This window comes from Homarus americanus, unplaced genomic scaffold, assembly GCF_018991925.1.
Source record: "Homarus americanus isolate GMGI-L3 unplaced genomic scaffold, GMGI_Hamer_2.0 scaffold30535, whole genome shotgun sequence".
Lineage (NCBI taxonomy): Eukaryota > Metazoa > Arthropoda > Malacostraca > Decapoda > Nephropidae > Homarus > Homarus americanus.
In genome coordinates this window covers 5,583,508-5,605,276 of record NW_024732440.1, presented here as the reverse complement: position 1 = coordinate 5,605,276, position 21,769 = coordinate 5,583,508, and the positions used below count along the sequence as shown (strand labels likewise).

At 41.0% G+C, this 21,769-nt stretch overlaps 1 protein-coding gene across 1 annotated transcript in view; it reads right to left on the bottom strand.

Annotated features, from left to right (window-relative positions):
* Positions 1–12,929: 12,929 nt before the first annotated feature.
* The window catches only part of LOC121868785, a 46,811-nt gene continuing 37,971 nt past the window's right edge, over positions 12,930–21,769 (bottom strand). The window contains exon 5 of the mRNA XM_042369698.1: positions 12,930–15,910. Within this exon, the coding sequence (XP_042225632.1) occupies positions 15,717–15,910 (194 nt within the window). The 3' untranslated portion in view covers positions 12,930–15,716. The remainder of the gene's footprint in view (positions 15,911–21,769) is intronic.

Below are 21,769 nucleotides of genomic sequence, written 5' to 3'. Positions count from 1 at the left end.
TATATTCAAATATTGTCAGTTATTTATAAGTGTTAAATAATCCTGGCTGATTATAAGCGTGCAGCCCTGCATAACCAACAGTGTTACCCTAAATACTCAAGGACTGCAGGCAGTATTTTAAAGAAGAAACAAATACCAGGGGGGTGGTCCTGGGGATCTGCCCCCATCAGAAAATTCCAATACCTTTTCTTTAATGCAATATTATACTTGGGCTTTTTTGTAAAGTAAAAAGTATTTACTATTGACCTCAGAATATCTCCTAATATCATGTCTTCAAAATGCCCATGATATTGGGTGGGTTTGTAGTGCTTGCCATGTTCCCCCACCCACAACTTCTTGTATTACCCCCCTTTTGATATTTCTGGATCTGCCTCTGAAAACATCTACAGGTACTTGTAGAGATATGTCAACGTACCTGCATGTTCATGGACACAATAATTGATGTTTCCAGAGCAAGAAATGTCAATTTCATTTAGCAAGCACAAATTACCAACAAAATGACGATGTTTAAGATCAGCCTAGTCAGCCTCATCACAAAGGAATGTGGGCTCTATAAATTAATTTTAAGTGGCACAGCAGCTGAGAACCAAACTGGGGCACAAGATTGAAGAATGGCTAACAGAAATGAAGTAAAACAGAATGTAATAGTACAGTGGTCCCTCGATTAATGAACACAATTGGTTCTACAGATTTGGTTGTTAACCGAAAATTTTGTTAACTGGATCTATTATTTCAATGAGGTATTGGGTTATTGGTCCAACTCACAGAAAAAGTATACTACATACAAAGTACTGTATACCAGTAATAGAATTAACAAAACTTTAAATATAAACTAAATACTGTACAGTACTGTACTGTACAGTACAATAATAAATATACAATAGAATACAGTATAGTCTCGATTTACGTGGATTTGGTTTACGCGTTTGGTCATTTACGCGGCACCTTGCCAGCCTGACAATTTTTATTTACGCGGTTCATTCCATCATTTACGCGGGAAGCAGCGCGGGCAGGGTGCGCACAAGGTCGCCCAGTCAACAAAACATTACCGAGTTCTTCACCCGCCACAGCCAGCCCAAGTCATTGATAGTGACAGTGAGGATATGGACTTTGAGGGGTTTGACAAAGAGGCCCTGCAAGCCTCTGTGGTGGATAGTGATACAGGTGATACAAGTGATACAGGCGAGGGCCAATAATCTGCCCTCTGCCTCGGAACCAACCCCAATCCCCGTGTACCCAGTCATTTCTTTTACTAAGTAAGTGTTAAAAAACCTAATATTATTGATATTTCTCTTAAATATTAATTGTGTGTGCATACCATCATAAAATTAAGATGTTATTTTTACTACAACGTACTATTGTGTCGGAAAAAGTGTAGTTTGGGGGTCGGCCCAGTCTCTATTTCAATAAATCCCATATGTTCTGTTATTTCGTTTATGCATTTCTCGTTTTAAGCGGACCTTCACGGGTTCAATTGACCGCGTAAATGAAGACTATACTGTACGATATTTGAACTTACTTTGAGGTGTGTATGTCGTATTCCCGGCAGCTTTGTTTACCTATCAAACAGCTGATTGTAGAGGCAGTTGTTGATGACATGCCATATTCTTTACAGAATGCATTGGTTCTAATGCCTTCTTCATGTTTCATAATAATTTCTGCATTGTATATTATCAATATGTTAAAAAAATTTCAGAATGACCAATAATTTTATTGTAAAAATGCAAAAATATTCAATAGACCAACAAACTGGATGTTCACTCCACTGTAAACAAAGTTAAACTGAGAAGCGTTGGTGGGCGAATCGATCAGCTGAAGGGCACACAAAAACTGTTCCCTGTACTGTACAGTGGTCCCTCGGTTAACGAACACAATTAGTTCCAGAAGGTCGTTCGTTAACCGAAACCATTGTTTCAATGGGATTTTGGGTAATTGGTTCCAGCTCACCGAAAATTACATGCAAACTAAAAATAAATGCAGTAAAGTACACTTACTTTGAGGTGTGCATGTAGAAGGCTCCTGGTTGATGACGATGATGATGGGAATTAGAATGGGGGTGGAGGGGAAGGGAGAAGAGAAGGCATTGGGGTGGAAGAGAAGTCACCCCATGCTTCATGTTGCCATTTCACCATAAAATTTTAGTTCACTAGGTGTAATTCAAGATTATTTTCTTTAAATCAACACTGCACTGCATTATATATTGTCAATATGTAAAATAAACTTCAGAATGACCAATAATTGTACTGTAAAAACGTAAAAATAGTTTATGTTCAAGAAAGTCTCAAGCAAGAAACTTCCTCCACTGAGCAGAACACACACTGACGCCTTGGTGGGTGAGTCAAGTGGCTGTTTGGCGCGCTAAAAACTAGTTCCCTGTACTTCAATTATGTTAAATAATTGTTAAAATGACTAAAAACTTATAAGACTTGGAAAATTATTGAATAGTACAACCTTCTTGATATTTACTCAAATGGGAACGAATTTAAGCCCTAAAACCGATTACTGTATTGGCGGACTAATACTACAGCTGGTGAGCAGGCAAAAGCAGGCGAAAACATGTTGGGAAAAATTGGTAAGGAATTCTTTAACCGAAATTTTTTCGTTAACCGAAGTGAAGAATCTTGTGGAATGTAATTCGTTAACCGAGGCGTTCGTTAACCGAGGGATCACTGTACAGTCTGCGCAGAATATTAAATCACGATAGAGCCGACGAACTAAGTTCTCGCAAAAATAAGTTCATATGTTGTGAAGGCTGTCCCGGGATGCGAGATGTCAAACGCTTGGTTTGCTGGCAAGTGGTGACATTTGGCAACTGAGCACACGTCACGGCTTGTAGTCAGTGCGCCTCTGGCAACTGTGAGGGGAAGATTTATTGTGAGGGTTAAAGCGCCATGTGGCTGTGTTTTGTCTAGTTTAAGGTGCATTAACCCGACATAGTGGCCATCAGAGATGTCCAGGAAGGTTACTACAAGAGACGACATTACAGCAGTGATTGCATTGTACAAAGCAAACCATGTACCGAGAGAAATTTCGGCTCAGACCGGTGTGGGGTTGCGAGTTGTTCAAAATCTTGTCAAACGTTCCCATGAGCTTGGAGAGGACGTGTTACCAGCTCCATTACCTCAGTCTGGTAGGCCTAAATTATTGTCTCCACGGACACTTAAGGTTATTTCTCGACAAGTTCGGTCCAATCCCTCACTCACAGCACGTGAAGTGAAAGAGAGAAACCCTCGTCTTTTGAGTCACATCTCGTTACGTTGTGTTCAACAAGCCCTGCACGATGACCTGGGATTTAAGAGCTTTCGTGCCCGCCGTAAACCTCTGTTGACGAAGAGACAGAAGGAAAATAGAGTGAAATTTTGCAAGAAATATGATGTGTGGGATTTAGAGACATGGAGAAGTGTATTGTGGTCCGACGAGGCTACGTTTTCTGTGACTGGGAGTAGTGGAGGGAGGGTGTACCGGCCGCCCCACTCAGATGCACACCTCCCACAGTACACTGTAAAGACTGTTAAGCACCCTGCCTCGCTTATGGTTTGGGCTTCCTTTACGTATTATGGTGTTGGTGAACTAGTAATCCTTCCTAAGAACCAGATGATGAATCAGTACAACTATCTTGAACTGCTCAGTGACTTCTTACCTGAATCATTTGATAAAGCTAAGGCAAGCCTTTTCATGCAGGATGGTGCCCCATGCCACACTGCTAAAAGTGTCATATAGTGGCTCAAAGACTGTGAGGTACCTTTCTTTAATGACTAGCCTGGCAGTAGCCCAGATCTTAACCCAATAGAAAATTTGTGGTCCATTGTTAAGCGTCGTTTGCGCAACATTGACACATCATCAATCCCGAAGCTAGAGGCAGCCATCAAGGATACCTGGGCTAACTTGCCACCTGACCTCTTGCAAAACCTTGCTGACAGTGTTCCTCGAAGGCTAAAAGACTGTCTGAAGCGCAGAGGAAACACTACAAAGTATTAATTGAAGTGGTAAGTATTACTTGACTTTATTTATATAACATAATCGTAAATATGCATATTTTTTCAGCACACGATCTAACAATCCGCGCAGACTGTATATATATTATCAATACCCCCCCGGTATGTTAACTAAATTTCAGAATGGCCAATAATTTTAATATAAAAAATGCAAAAATATTCAAGAACACAACTTTCTTGATATTTATTCCACTGGAAACGAATATAAACATAGAACCAATTACCTTGTACTGTATTGGCGGACGAGCCGATAAGCTGATGCGCACAACAAAGTGTGTCTCTTGTAAGGCTGTTGATAATCAAAGTTTTGTTCGTTAATGGAACTTAACATCTATGAGAGCTAATTCGTTAACCAAAATTTTGTTAATTGAACTGTTCGTTAATCGAGGGACCACTGTATTAACATCCTGAAACATTAAATCGTTAACAAACTATAAGAATTTTGTGAAATGCTGACGAGATTACAAAGTAAATGTGATTATGGAAGGTTAGATTAAGAATTCTCGGCTAAGTAGCCACTTGCTGAAACGTAAGGCCATATTTCAGGATGGATGAATACGTGCTTTTTCTTGTATAACTTTGCCCTTCTCTTGAATAAGGCTATCAAGAACCCTGCGCTGTTCAAAGGAAAGTGGTATGCTCTTTTCATGCCTATCCATATTTCCCCATGGATGGATCCAGGGGGGGATTACCCCCCCCCTTCATAAATTTTTTTTTCTTTTTTTATGCGGTATTGTACTCAGGCATTTTTTTGTATAGCAAAATGTAATTATTATTGACCTCAGAACATCTCCTAATATCAAGTGCACATGGCTTCAACACGACCTCAAAATGCCCATGATATTGGTCAAATCTCAAATTACTTTCGGGGAGGGGCTTACTGTGCGCCTTCCCCCTCCCCCCCTCCCCCCCTCCACACACACACACACTTACACAAAAAAAACAGCTGGGTGGGCTCACCATGTTTCTCCATCCACAACTTCTTGGACCCCCACCTTTGCATATTCATCGATCCACCCCTGTTCCCGGGCCTTCCTGCTCTGTGTTGTGACAGCTCACTCGCGGCATTCAACTGCCAGCCATCCCAGTGTGGCCAACAACCAGTGAAATATAACCTTCAAAACAAACCTTAAAAACACCAGAAAATAATTATTTTTATATCCCATAGATATCTTCCTCACATATTTATGTTCATTTGGCCACATGATGTGAATTTTTTTTAGTGTCGATTACATTTTTTTGTGTGTTTCAGGGAAATATTATTGGGGTACTCAATGCCTGGGTCTTGGCAGTAGTGGGCCATCCAGCCAATTTGGAAATTTTTGCAGCCCTGCCTGGTTGATCGGGATCCTAACCCCTCGTAGTGCCCAGAGCACGTTCATGAACGACCTCTCCCTGCACGAGCATCGAGTTCCCAATGGTCGGGCTCACCATCGGGCATGACGACATGTTTCTTAAAAGTAAATATTGCAAAATAATTAGGTTGGTTACTTTTAGGTCGAAAATACAGGAATTGGAATTAAAATACTTAACTGGCTCAGAATTATTTGCCGTGGAGTAATTAATGAGTAAAAATATATAATATACTTTCATGTGTCATTATCAAGATTGATTTCCAGAATTATAACTTTTTTGTAACCTCTGATATTTACTTAGTGTGTTAGAGATTACATTTTTTGGAGAAGATTACATATGTTGGAGATTATGTGATATGAAAATTACATGTGTTGGAGGAGATTACCTGTATTGAAAATGTCCTGTGTTGGAAATTACCTGTGTTAAAGATTTCTTGTGTTGGAGAATATTTCATTTGGTGGAGATTACCTGTGTAAGTAGGTAAATTTTGTACCTTAACTGTGGCTAAGTAAATGTAGAGTCTCTGTACGAGTGGGATGCCATTTTGAACACCTGAGACATCCAAGACTCAACCTTTGGTCACCTAAGACTCTTGTACCCTTGATCACCTGAGACTCTTGTACCCTTGCTACAATTCCAGTGGCAGCCAAAACTGGGAATAGAATCCAGAAGTGTGAATCATAATTGTTCTTAAACTTCATATAGTAAAGATATATGTTTCCCTGTATTCATATGGCTACAGATGTTTAAAAATGCTCAGAGTACACAAGTATTACTCATGGTCATCTTGTGCAGTACCATGACACATTATCCTGTACACATAGAAAGGAGAATCATATATTTATGTCACTTGCATATATTTTTTTCTTCATTTGTAAAGTTTTAAGAAAATTAATTTTTGGTAAGACTGATCTGCTGGGCTTTGTGGATCTAGGTCTGTTGGTTTGTTGATCTGTTCTCTGATTCACTGGACTTGAGCTGGCTTGCTGGTCTACATTCAGGTTTGTTGACCCATTCGTCTGATATCTGGCCTCCTGATTGTCCAGCCTGTCCAGTTCAATAACTAACTGAGAAATAACAGTCAGTGTGAGATATCAAGGAAGTGAAAACTATAGAAATAAAAATTGAAGAATGAAATTACAGTACATTGTTTATTAAAGAAACCTTCACACACTGATTAAGTTGTTTCTAAACTTCATATTTTTTCAGCAACTCACATCTAACAAACCAACTCTCTCACATACACAAACTCTCTCTCTCTCTCTGTCTCACACACTCCCATACATACATACATACAGGTAGTTCTGCTATAACGCAATAATTGTGTTCTTGTAAAATATCGTGTTATAGGAAATCGCGTAATAGAAATAACAGGGCTTATGGAGAAAATAGGGTTAGGTGCAGATTACTCGAAATCTAAAAAATTTAGTAGTTAGCCTAACACAAAGGATAGCACAGTCTAAATAAATGTTACATTCATATCTAATAATGAAATCATACAGTAAATGTAACACTTTACTTGATGGGGGAGAAGGGTGATTTTGAGGTTGATAAAATAGAGCTTCTCTTCAAGTGTTATATCCTTTCTTTTACGATCATCACCGGGAATTCTATCACCAGAACGTTTCTTGTTGATATTCTTCTTTACTATATTCACAGTTAATACAGTGGGGTATGCTATAACGAACGGATCCTACTACGAATATTCCTATAACGAACGGTTTTACCTATAAAATTGAGAATGCTATAACGAACAAAACTCCTACAACAAACATTATTTAAATTTTTTTTTTTTCTAATTTATTGTTTTTTTATTACAAATATTAATGATATTCTTTATTTCAGGGGTTTAGATGCATATTTATGCACTTTTTACAATTTTATATTATATTTTTCAGTGTTAAGTGGTTGTATTTGGGGGCCTGGAACGGATTAATCCTATAACGAACGAATGCTATAACGAACAAGGTTCTAGAACCAATTAGATTCGTTATAACATACCCCACTGTACCACAAAATTGGAGAAATAGTAAGCAAAAATCGCATTATAGCAAACAAGCGTTCGCGTTATACAAATATCGTTCCTAATTCATAAATCGCGTTAGAGCAAATTCGCGTTATCAAAACACGTGTTATAGCAGAACTCACTGTACATACATACTGCTACTACCACTACCACTACTTTGCTGTCACTCGGAATCAATTATGACGATCATCCAGTTATGCTTCAATGATACGAGTTATTAAGGATGTCACCTAGGTTGGTGAGTTTTGAGGTGACTAAAGAGGCTGATACAGGACGGGCAGGGTCGATCACAGAAGTTGCATATGTGGGAGGGGCGGCTGCAGTGTCTTTCTGGCATTGGCGCTTGTCTGCCTCGATATGCAGTTGGGCTAACTCGAAAGTATTGACACCTTCTTGTATGGTGCTCCTCCAAGCTTTACAGTGTGGAGTAATCATCTCCCATGTGAGGGGGTCGATTTGACAGTTTTCAGGTTTGTCTTAAGACTATCCTCATACCTCTTCAGTTGCCCACCTGTAATACGTTTATTATTTGTTAGGTGACTGTAAAGTAGCTGCTTTGGCAGTCTACTGTCGTCCATGCTGGTAACATGGCCAGTCCAGCGTAGTTGTTCCTGGATAATGGAAGCCTCGATTTTCCAACAGTTGGTGTCAGCAAGAATATTGGCATTTGTTCTCTTGTCTTCCCAGCGAACACTGAGGTCGTCTGCATACTGAAGCTCAGTAATGGAAGCTGCCGACACCTTTGTTCTTGCCTGGAGTTGTCTTATGTTGAAAAGACCCTTCATCCAGTACTCGATGTCCACCCCGCCGGCTAAAATTTGCACTGCCACGAGTAAGGAAGGCAGTCAAGAAAATGGAAAAGAGAGTTGGTGCCAGTACACATCCTTGTTTAACCCCTGTTTGGACGGGGAAAACTCAGACTGGGTGCCATTGTGCAGGACACTGCCGTTCATGCCATCGTGGAATTGCCTCACAATGGCGATAAATTTAAGTGGGCTTCCCTGTTCACCGAGTCGAAGGCCTTGGTTAAGTCGATGAAAGCCATGTACCGGTCACGGCGCTGTTCTCTGCACTTTTCCTGTATCTGACGGGGAGCAAAGATCATGTCAGTGGTGCCACGTGATGGTATAAAGCCACATTGAGATTCTGGGAGGAAGTTTTCTGCCTCAGGAAGAAGTCTGTTTGGAGGACTCGGGCGATTATCTTACCAGCTATGGACAGCAGCAAGATCCCACGGTAGTTACCACAATCTGGCTGGTCCCCCTTGTTCTTATAAATATTGATGATGGCGGCATCTTTAAGAGCTTGGGGATTTCCTCCTTTTCCCAAATATTCTCCAGGAGAGAGTGCAGATGGCTAGTAAGCAGAGGTCCTCCTGCTTTATATATCTAGGCTGGGAGTCCATCAGGCCTTGAGGCTGCTATTTTTCATCTGTTTGATGGCAGTAGCTACCTCATCCAGGGATGGAGGAAAGCTGAGATGGGTCAGCTCTGGATGCTGAGGTACCTGCTGGGTAGTCAGAACATCCACGTTGGTGTTTTGGTTGAGCTGTGAATGGTAGTGTTCTTTCCAGCGCTGACGGATGCCTTCTTTGACTTTAATTAGGGAGTTACCATCGGATGAGTGGAGGGGGCTGTGCCATGAGTGACTGGCCCATAAAATGTTTTAGTAGAATTGAAAAATTTGCACATCTTGTGTTGATCTGCAAGTTTTGGGGTTTCGCATGCTTTATTTTTAAACCAGTCGTCCTTTAGTTTGCAAAGTTCGCGCTGGGCCGTCGCTTTCTTCTTGCGGAAGGTATCGGCTTTGGTCTGAGACTGAGGGTTGTTCTGCCAGTCAGTTATAGCAGCACGTTAATCATCGACGAGTACATTGATTTCCGGGTCATTTTCATGAAACCAATTCTGGTATATTCTTTCGACCTGCAGGATTTTGTCATGACAGTGTCGAGAATACTCCATTCGGCACTGGGATTTGGGTTGTTTGTTGTTGGGTTGTTTATCAGCCCATGTTCGAGCTGCTCTCAGAAATCATGTGCTTCTGCTGGATCCTCCAGATGCTTAGTGCTAAAACCTCTTTTAGAGGCTTGTTGCCTTCTCCATTTTTTGGGCGACTTGAAGTGAGAGCTTGGCTCTGATGAGCCGATGATCAGTGTCGCAGTGGTCAGAGCCACTCATGGCAGGGGTGATGAAGACATCTTGGTGATCTCTTTCTCTGACAATGATGTAGTCAATGAGATGCCAGTGTTTGGGTGGTGGGTGTTCCCACAAACCCTTGAACTAGTCAGCCTGCCTAAACAAGGTATTGGTGATAATGAGGTTGTGTGTAGCACACTTGCTGAGGAGATGCAGGCTGTTGGGATTACACTTGCCTAGTCCATTTCTCCCTATGATTCCCTGCCAAATGTTAGCATCTCTACCAACTCTGGCATTGAAGTCACCAAGAAGCACAACCTTATCTTCTCTGTAGATGGAGGTTAGCACTCTGTCAAGGTTGTATGCACTGATGAAAAATGCATGACGTGAGTGATTCAGTGAGATTCTGAGCATCATGAAGTGCTTGTTGATCCCAACAGGCATTTCAGTTAGCCCGTGAAGAATGCATTGGCGGATGGCAAAGCCAACTCCATAAATGAGGTTTCTTTCCGCAGCAGGCTTACCCTTCCAGAAGGTATAGCCAGACCCCTGTTCTGTGAGTCGACCCTCGTCTGGGAGCCTGGACTCACTAATGGCTGCTGTGTCCATGTTATATCTAGCCAGTTCTTTTGCCACAAGGGCAGTTCTTCTTTCAGGACGGGCATTTGTGCCAGTATTCAGAAGGGGCCTGACATTCCATGCAGCGACCATAAGGTGTTGTATAGATTGTTTTTGTTTTGATCTGTGATTATAATTGTGTTTTCGACCACATAGGGATGACCTTACTGAGTGCGGTTGCCCAGTCAGGATGGCTCTTTAGGCAGGCTATGTTAAGGGCATCTTTTCTAGCCCCTCCCCATGTGGGGTGAGGATAGTGGCTCCTTGAAAGGGCTGCTCAGTCCCACAGACAGGACCGGATTGCACTGCTGCCTAGATCTCAGTGCATAAACGACCATCTTATCTGTGCCGCCCATGTGCAGAGTTGTGACTAGACTCCCGGCAGTCCACATGTGCCAGTAAATCAGCTCCGAGATATGTAGCTTGACGTGAGTGGGCTTCATTCTTGTTGAGTTAGCTCCTCCTACTGACCAGTGGGGAACCACTGTACAGTATTTCCAAAGGGTCTATTGACCAATGAGAACACTGAGATATCACCTAAGCAGCTGCCCTTATAAAAGCACTCTAGGCCAGAGCAATATACTTCTCCCACCATGCTTTCCTCTTCCGGATATCTCCTCCCTGGATTCCATGGCCATGATTCCAGCGCTGGAGTTGCCAGCCTCACGGACATCCTATGACTCTAGCTCTTCTTCGCAGACATCCTATGACTTCAGTGCAATTTCCTCATCTTCCTCTTAAATACATAGACTCCAGCACTGCCTCACCAAGTGTCTTGTGACTTTAGCACTCCCTCCCTAACATCCTATAACTCCGGCACTGCTTGACCAATGTCTCACAACTCGGTGCTGACCCACCAGTATTCCACGACTCCAGTGCTGCCCTTCTAACAGTCTACTACTGTATTCACAACTCAATGTTGACCCTTCAGCATTCCACGACCCCAGTGCTGCTCTTCTAGCATTCTACTACTGTACTACTATAACTCTACTGCTGCAACTTTAGATAAATTAGATTGTGAATTGCTTGGCTCGACTGCTTTTAATCTTTGAGTTTCACTCTGTACACTGTACATAATATGTACTGGATATGCTGTGCCACTGCCTTTCCCTAAAGAGAATCACAGACTACCTGCCAAGCCAATAGCATCTCTATAAGTTATCCCAATCACATCCTCTACCATCATGTTTCCAGAGTTGTAAAGTAAATAAATAAATTTACTTGTGTACTGTACTCAAGTAACATTTTGGGGCATTTACTTTTTAAAATGTACTCAATTTTTTTGTAATTTTACTTTACTTAAGTATGGTTTTCTAAAAAATTTACTCCAATACAATTGAAAGACAAAAATCGTTACTTGTTACATGCAAACTATTAATATATGTTTTAATTAATTAATTATTAACCATAGTAAAAGAGTTGAATGGGTGAAGGGTACGGTGTGGGTGTGGGGAGCTCCATGTGGTCACATACCTGGAGGTCTCGTGAGGTGACGATAGGCCAGGTTAGGTCAGGTGGCAGTGGCCATGACAGCGAACTTTCCCTTTGATCTCATGTCCATTAGCACCTTGACCAACCTCACCCTGCCCACCCCCTTATCTCCCCCTCCTCCATCAAATCCCCCCTCTTCTCCTCCACCTTTCCTTCAGGGGCTTGGTCTTCCCGTTATGTGTCAGTTGCTCTTTGCATATGCAGTACCTGTACTGTACCTAAAATTAATTTCAAAGAGGCTGTGATTCTAAAATGCTTTACATAATTTCGTCTTCGATATAAAGCTTGTATTTATACATATGTGTGAGACTTGAGTGTATTTAAAATTCTACTTAAATAACTAAGTACCACTGTCCCCCCCCCCCCAGATGTTTCATGATGCAAAAAATTCAGCCACTCATTATTCAATTAGAATCGAAAAGTGACATCACCACAGTCACACCCCAATTAGAGGGACAATTCACAGTGAGTCTTAGTCAGAATCAATTACTGTGGAGGCAACAATCATCCACAAACTCCTCAACTGAAGGAGCTTGAAAGTTACTTGGCATGCCCAGGGGATGGAATGGAGGTACTGAGGTCTTTCCCAACATTATGTGACTTATCCCTCAAACATAACACTCAACTACCTGCATCTGCTGCTTGTGAACATCTGTTTAGTAATGCTGGGCTTGTTATTTATTATTTAATTAATTCATTACACCCCAGGGGATAGCATACAAGAATTAAATCTAAATTATTATGAATAAATAGGTGGTAACATATAGTGACTCATTCTGTGATAGGAGGTCCCTGAAAGTGGGACAGTCAAGGCAATAGTGTTGAAGGGTGTTAGCACTGGGACAGTTACAGAGTTTTTCAGGAAGAGAAGTGCAGGTCATCCCCCACCTCAGATACTTGCCAGCAGAGCAGAAACAACATTATATCTGTAGACCATAAGTCCACAACAACGATATTTGTGTGGATAAGGAAGAAATTTGTTACTTTACACTTTCAGTACTTGAGTACTTTATGAATGAGATATTTTTTTTACTTCTATTTGAGTACACTGAACTTTGGGTGGTTTTACTTCTACTTGAGTAACAATTTGCCAATGTAACAATACAGTACTTTTACTTAAATAACAAAGTAAGGTACTTTTTACAACTCTGCATTTTTCCAATTGCTTGGCTGGCCATTTTGAGTATAAAAAGTAAACAGTATCTTCAACATTTTACACCATTTTCCATGGTTGAGTGATATCATTTTCGTACACTAAATTTGTCATGTTTAGTTTTCATTCAACCAAAGGGCAGAAATGTGCATGACTACATCTATGATAAACTTTATTGACTGGCTCGTATAAGATACAATTAGATCAATAAAGCCCTTCATATAATGTTTTAGATAATATAAAGCTCTTGGTGTGATGCCACGCACCAGAAGCACAATATAACAGCAGAAGAAAATACAAAATATCTACGATTCATGAAGTTCACTACTTTCACTACATTAACTGTAGCTCTATGCAAACTTATATTTTGCGTGGCGTGTTGAAAGTGTGGCGAAAACTCTATTATACTTTGCCTATCTGTCTCACTACAAATTCATTTAAGGACAAACTAACTTACATCTAGTGCTACAAGAAACTTCTTACATTTTTATGTCTTTTACATAGGTAATTCTAAAATGTTATTCTTCAGGAACTGACCTTCTAAGGTTTATTCTTATCTATCAATAGGCAAAGCCAGGACATTTAGGAGAATTTTTTTTATTCTTTCTAAGATAAATTACAACTACTGTAATTGTCATGTGTTTATCAAATTGACCTTGGAGACAATTAACTCTATTTTGGTAATTCCATCTCCATAGTTTTGTCAGTGCCATGAAGTAAACTCAATGATCATTATCCCTTACTGTGCCTAGTAGGACAAATAAGAATTATGCTTAGTATATCTTGTATGGTTTAACTTAACCAAGCCGATTAAACTTTGCAGGATTAAATGTAAACCATTTCTTGTGAATTGCAGGACTTACCTCTAAACTAAGTCTACTGTATCTGGTAATGTTCCAGTATAAATTGTTATTTGTGTGTTTTGCTGAGTAACTGTGAACATAAACAAAAAATAATGTTTGGAAAACAAAGACCTATGTCTAACATGCCTTGCATGCTTTAATTGTAAATTAAACTTATTGTACCATGTAAAGATTTGATTGTAAATCACATCTGGTATTTTTAAGTATTTAAATGCAAATTATATCATGAATCATTCTGGAGTTGATTGTGAACTAGATTAAACTTATGTTTCAAGTTTTAATTTTAAAACAAATGAAATTTTTGTGTAAGTGTACAGTGGCAGATCCAGATGGGCTGAAGAGGGTTCAGCCCCTCATTGACCAATTGTATTATGTACATGGAGCATTAAATACAACACTTATGGACTGGCTGTCTATTCTCTTAAACTTACTATTCACAGAACTTTAAACACCCACATTGTGGTTTGTTTGAGCCAAGTGTTATATTTAATGTTAGGTTGAGAACCATCCTCACCCCACTAACACCCCTTGCAAAATCCTAGATCCACCAGTGTGTGTGTGTGTGTGTGTGTTAGCGCACATAAAATATTGAGTTAATCTGAGAAATTTTAGTTCTATATCTTTTAAGGTTAAATGTGAACTATATTCAACAACTTTACCATAAATACAATTTAAATTTTTTAAGATCACAACAGATTGTTTTTATTTTATTTTTTACTCTACAGTACTTTGCTCTCTAGGAATAACTGTTGTTTACTGCAGGATTTCCTCAAGCAGTAGCGGAATATCATCATCTAATGAGTATAATACAGGTACAAACAAACTATGCAATTGTGGCTTGTTTTGTCTAAAACTTAATATGTTAGCTATTTTTGCAACATTCTGCTCCTTTTCCATTCCTTTAATACTGTACTTTGACTGATAATAAGAATAACTTTGAACCTTACAAGATCAAATGGTCAGCAATGCATGCTTGTTGACATTTGTTAGTAAAAGTTATTAGAGGTCTCTCTTGGTTCCAAAATGACATGCCATGAAACACACTATGCAGTGAATGATTGTATGTATAACTGCTCCACTACACTGTATTATGGCACTTCCAATCAAAGTGCTATGCAATACAATGCAATTGTGTCACCAATACAGTGGAGTATAGCTTAGATACAGGTTTTTAGTACAGTGTGATACAGTACTCGATACAATTATGTCACCAGTGCCGTGCAGCACCTGGTGCACTGGTGTCTACCAATTTAGTATAATGTAGGTACAACATGATACATTGATGTCACCAGTACAATACAGTATAGCACTTTCTGCACTGGTGTCACCAGTACATTATAATGCAGCACTAGATACAAAGATACATTAGTTCACCAGAGCAGTTTAATGCAGTATTAAACATGGTATCACCAGTCCAGAATATTGCAGCTCGAGAAACAAAGGTCTTACTACTGTAGTAGAGTATAATGCATTACTTGATATATTGGTTTTAATAGTATAGTAGTAGTACTTAATACAATGGTATCACTACTGGAGTATGGTACAGTACAGCATCAGATACACTGGTGTCAACAATACAGTGAAGTCATACATTACATAATTTTGGTGTTACCAGGACAGTACAATGCAGCACTAGTTACAAAATTATCACCAGTATTGAATAATGTGCGGCATCTGCCATAATGAAAGATTTCAACCTGATGTCCGCAATAAAGTGGGTTTAAATGTTGAATATCCTTGATCAATAAAAAATGTGTGTACAGAATATCCATCAGACTATAAAGTAAATAACAGTTCCTGGTTCTTATTAATCAAAAAGAAGATGTAGAAATAACAGAATAGATTTAGAGTATTAATTATATTTACCATTTCAGTAGTCCACAGTACTACAATAATTTCTGGTACTGTACTTTATGATACACTAACTGAAATGCCAAAGGAAGGCACTAAAAACTATGCTCAGTGGTAGAATCAACATTGGTTGTGGTAAGCGTCATGAGGAGAAAGTGTAGATGCCAAACACAACTGTCACTGATATCTTATAGATTGTGTGCAACATTGACACCAGTTTTCCTAATTCTACAGGAATTTGTGCAGAACATACGGGAGTATGAGGAGTGGTAGGAAGAGGGAGGTGGTTCCAGCACTACTGTAGTTGCACAGGAAACCATTGCAGAAGCACACATCACCAGAGGCAATAATTGTTGTGGCTTTCTGGCAGGTGTCCGGATATGACTTGTCTGCACAACCGCGCTTGGAATCACCAACTCCGACTGTGGAAAATGCATGTAAGATAAAGTAAATATTTATGAGTAAATTAACAGCAGCTGTGAGATCATGGGGAAACTGAAAGTGTTTGGGGTTGGGGTATGATTAAAGTGACAGCAGCAAGAGGGTAAGAGGAAATTTATTACACATGGCAATGTGGAAGGGAACCAACAAAAATAGTTACTGGTACACTGGTACACAACTGGAGTTGTGACAGATTACATAGTCACTCACCTGTCACAAAAAATCTTATATGAAGTAGAAACTTAAAACTAGCTGATCTATGGGAACAGCACAAGAAGCTCCTGCAAGGCTTGAAGCAGAGAAGGGAATAGTCGAGGAGGAACGGGGACGGGTGTTCATGGGTTAAATTCAGGGAAAGGGTAGTGGAAGCAAGTGTGCCGACACAGGGCCAGGGGGCAGCAGCGCACCCTCCACCCGCTCTACCCCCTACCCGGGAGGTGGCACCAGCTCCGCCTACCAGACAGAAGGAGGCGAGAGCCGTGTAAATAATGACATTTCTAACCACACCCTGCAAAATACAGTGTACCTTAGCAAATGCTGCAGCTTCTGAGAATGAGGGGGCGGTACTACTAAGAGCAGAGACATTACCGAGAACCAATTCTGGCTTGAATGTCATGTTCAGTAATACTGACACGTTCCTTGATAAGTGAGAGGAGTTTGATACACTGCTGAAGGTACACCAACCAGATATTGTAGGAATTGTAGAACTGTTGTACAAGAACAGGAGAATCGACTCAGAGGAATGTCAGTTCAGTATTGCTGGATATGACTCATTTACGAACCTTTTTCAACAAACTTGCAAGAGGTGTGTGGTTATTTATGCTAGGCAAGACCTTAGAGCCAGCCAGGCGAGGGTACAGGGAGAGGATGTTTTTGAAGAGTCCAAGTGGTGTAAAATTAAATTAAAGGGAGGGGACTTACTTACCGTCGGGTGTATCTACAGATCCCCAAACTGTGGCGCACTAAATCAAAGGAACTTAAGAGCCTTAATAGACAATGCGGCGATACTCAACGCTAGCCACCTCCTTATCATTGGGGACTTTAACTATGGCGACATCGACTGGAGAAACGAGTTTACCCCCAAAGGACTTGAATAACCCTGCTACTCTTTTTGTAGAAACTGTGAAAGATAATTCTCTGTTCCAACATGTTAGAGACCCGACACATTACAGAGGGGAGCAAACACCCAAGCCACTAGACCTCATCATAACAAAGGAGGAGGGTATGGTGGCCAAACTGGAACACCTTGCCCCAGTTGGCACCAGTCACCATATAGTGTTGTCATTCAGATTTAACTGTTACCTAGTTCAAGATAAGGCCAGGCCAAGGTGCAAATATTACAAGAGAAATTACACAAGAACGCAGACACTACGCTGAATATCATAACTAGTAAAGTGACCCATTTGATCGATAAATATATACCCCAAGACCAAACCCAGTGCCTTTAGGAATACGAGGGGATCCCTACACATGAACCATGTGGCGGTCGACAAAGTTAAGAAGAAAACCCAGAAATTCAAGATGTGGGTTGGGTCAAATGATGAGCAGGACAGGAGGATGTATGCAAGAGCCAGAAACCCAGTAAAGATAGAGTGTAGAAGGGATGAAAAGGAGTTCCAGAGGCTGGTTGCAAGTGAGGTCAAGTCAAACCCAAAGGCCTTTTACCACTATGCAAAGTTGAAATTAAAAATGCGAGTAGGAGTATCAGACCTGAGGCTTGAAGTTGGTAGTTATGCAGATTCTGACCAGGATAAAGCTGAGGCATTAAACAGCTTCTTCTCCTCGGTGTTCACAAGAGAGGATGCGATTAACCTTCCTGCGTTTAAGGACAGATGGTTCGACACAGCACTGACTCACATTGTGTTCACAGAAGAGGGTATTAGAAATAAACTGTCAAAGCTAAAGGTCCATAAGAGTACCGGCCTTGACATGGTGCATCCCAGAGTGCTAAGAGAGTTGTGCAACGAGCTTGCCGAGCCCCTGAAGATCCTGTTTTGTAAATGTCTGGATGAACAAAAGGTCCCCAGTGAATGGAAAGTGGCTTATGTGAGTCCTATCTTCAAGAAGGGCGATCGTCACTCCACAAACAACTATAGACCGGTGAGCCTGACCAGCATAATATGTAAAGTACTTGAGAGTATTATCAGAGATGCAGAGATGGAACATCTACTACAAAACAACCTTGTAAAGGATTACCAACAAGGTTTTATGCCGGGGTGCTCCTGCTTAACACAATTGTTCAAGGTATTGGATATTTGGACCCATATTCTGGAACGGGGTGGTAATATCGACAATATATATACCTAGATTTTGCCAAGGCTTTCGACAGTAAACCCCACGAAAGGCCGAAAATCAATCTAGAAGGGTACAGAATTCGGGGAAATGTCCTAGCGTGGATGGAAGATTTTCTACATGACCGCAAGCAGTGTGTGTGGTGATTAATGGCATGAAATCATCATCCGTACCGGTCACAAGCGGGGTACCACAGAGCAGTGTATTGGGCCCGCTGTTGTTTGTTTGTTTCATAAATGACATGCCTGACGTTGTACACTCCTCCATACAAATATTTGCCGATGACGCCAAGCTATTTCGGCAAATCAAGAACCATGTGGACTGTGAAGAGCTGCAGAAGGATCTCTGTGAACTCCAAGAATGTTCGAAGAAATGGCTGCTGAGATTCAATGTCACGAAGTGCAAGAAGTTGCACCTAGGGCGTACCAACAGTAAAGAGGCGTATCATATGTCCCAACGGGATGAAGAAACTGCACTATTTGAGACTGAATGTAAGAAGGACCTAGGTGTGTATGTTGACAATGAGCCGAAGTTCTTGGGCCATTGCGAGAAGAAGGTAAATCAGGCAAATAAATTATTGGGTCTTATAGGAAGGTTGTTCAGATATCTAGACGGTCCGTCCCTCGTAACGATATTCAAGAGTGAAGTGCTTCCCCATCTGGAGTACTGTCACCCTGTCTGGTCCCCGAGATATGCTAGGGACTGTCAGTTGGTTGAAAATGTTCAAAGGAGGGCCACCAGACTGGTGCCTGCACTTCGGCACTTCAACTACCCTGAGAGATTGGAGCCCGTGAACTTGTCTAGCTTATACTACAGACGGGCAAGGGGCGACCTAATTGAGGTGTATAAGCATCTCAAGGGGTACTATTCAGTCGAGTGTCCTTACTTGGAGCTGGCGGACTCTCGCCCCACAAGGGGTCACAGCTCAAGATTGAAGAAGCCACAGGTTCAGAAAACTGTGAGGGCAAACTTTTTTGGAGTGAGAGTTGTGAACTCTTGGAACAATCTACCAGAAAGTGTTGTGTCAGCACAGAGTGTGAGCTCTTTCAAGATCAGACTTGACCAACACTGGAGCAGGATCAGGTACATTCAGGAGCCGGTGCATGCCCAGTTCTTGCCAACAGTGCGTAACAGAGACGTGACCGATCGCCCAAGCTGCAAACGAGCCGATCATTTGGTGAAGAGTATAAAAGAAAAAGAAAAGTAACAGAGACGTGACCAATCGCCCAAGCGGCTAACGAGCCGATCAGTGGTGAAGAGGATAAAATGAAAATGGGTAATGCTGGTCAAAAAGCACTTTTTGGTTATTGGAGCCATTTAGATATAACAGTATGTTTTAGCAGATGACATGCCCGATCTACAGATTAAGATACAAATTATTAAATACAGTAAGTATTTATTACTTAATTCAGAGCTTTTGAGCATAGGTGTGGATTAATGAAGTAACACTACTGTATTTAAGTTCCATTATATTTAAGTAATATTTTTTGTGATCAACTTTCTGGAAATTGCATTTATTTGGAAATATTTTCACTCTAATTGTGAGAAGAAGGTGAATCAAGCAACTAATCTAGTAGGCTTTATAAGAAGAGCATTCAGATATCTATGTCTGTTCCTCGTAACACTCTTTAGAAGTGAGGTGCTCCCCATTTGGAGTACTGTCACCCCATCTGGTCCAAAGGAAGGACAACCAGACTGATGCGTGCACCTCAGGTATCCAGAGAGGTTAGACTGCCTGCAATTGCCCAAGTTATACTATAGGTGGGCTAGGGATGACTTAATAGAAGTTTATAAACATCTCAAAGGGCATTATTCAGTCGAGGTTCATACCTGGATATGGCAGATGCCCACCCCACTAGGGGTTACTTTTTACTTTTATCCTCTTCGCAACTTATCGGCTCAGTAGCCGTTTGGGCAGTCACATCTCTGTTACACACTGTTTGCAAGTACTGGGCATGCATTGGCTCCTAAATGTCTCTGAACATGCTCCTGTGTTGGTCAAATCTGGTCTTGAAAGAGTTCACACTCAGTGCCATCCCAACACTCTCTGGCAGGTTGTTCCAAGAGTTCACAATTCTCACTCTGAAAAAGTTTGCCCTCACAGTTTTCTGGATTTGTAGCTTCTTCAACCTTGAGCTGTGACCCCATGGGACGGGCGTCCACCAACTCCAGGTATGGACACTCCACTGAGTGGTGCCCTCTGAGATGTTTATACACCTCAATTAGGTTGCCCCTTTCCCGTCTGTAGTATAAGCTAGGCAGTTGCAGGCAGTCTATGAACCTTTTCAATCAACTGACAGTCTCCGGGTGGGAGAGCACCTCACTCGTGAAGATCGTTACGAGGGATGGACCATCTAAATATATGAAGGACCTTAAAAGACCTACTACGTATAGTGCATTTTTCTCGGCGGAGAAAAGATGCCCCGCCTCCCCCTCAAGAGTTACAGCTGATTGGCTGTTGCAACCTGTCCGATTTTGTCCTGAAGTAATGATGTATTTCTAAATGAGTTTATTCATAGTCGCTGGGATGACCGTTTCTGACGAGAAAGATACAGGTATTTAGCTAAATTATATAAAGATACATACATTCATTATTTCAAACATAAGCACGTAGAAAGTTTATCAGAAGTATTATTCATAAATTAACTGTTAAACTCTGGTAGCAAATTCATGCTTTTGGAGGGTGCATTTAATATACAGTGAACCCTCACTTTACGCGGTCAATTGAACCCAAGGCGGCCCGCGTAAAGTGAGAAACGTGTAAAGTGAACAACATAACATATGGGATTAATTGAAATAGAGACCGGGCCGACCCCCAAACTCCACTTTTTCAGACACAATACCTACGTTGTAGTAAAAATAGCTTCTTAATTTTATGATGGTATGCACACACAATTAATAATTAAGAGAAATATCAATAATATTAGGTTTTTTAACACTTACATTAGTAGAAAAGATGGCTGGGCACACGGGGATGGGGGGTTGGTTCCGAGACAGAGGGCAGATTATTGGCCCTCACCTGTATCACTTGTATCAATTGTATCACTATTCACCACAGAGGCTTGCAGGGCCTCTTTGTCAAACCCCTCAAAGTCCATTTAAGTCCATATCCTCACTATCACTGACTTGGGCCGGCTGTGGTGGGTGGCAGGTGAAGAACTCGGTAATGTTTTGATGACTGGGCGACCTTGTGCGCACCCTGCTCTCGCCGCTCTCCGCGTAAAAGGGTACAAACACCGCGGAAAGTGAGCATTCCGTGTTTGGCAGGGTACCGCGTAAACGTGGAAACGCGTAAAGTGGGACCGCGTAAAGCGAGGGTTGACTCTATACATATTTTTACCCACAATAAGGCATCCTAAAACTAATTATGTATCAGTAATACTACATTATGCAAAAACATTTTAAAATATCAGAATCACACTGAAATATTACACGACCGTCCGCAGAGGAGGGAAAAGTATTTACTGTAGTTGTTCGCAGTCGTATGTCCCGCCTCTGCTAACGGGCGTGTAATATTTCAATGTGATTCTGATCTTTAAAAATGTTTT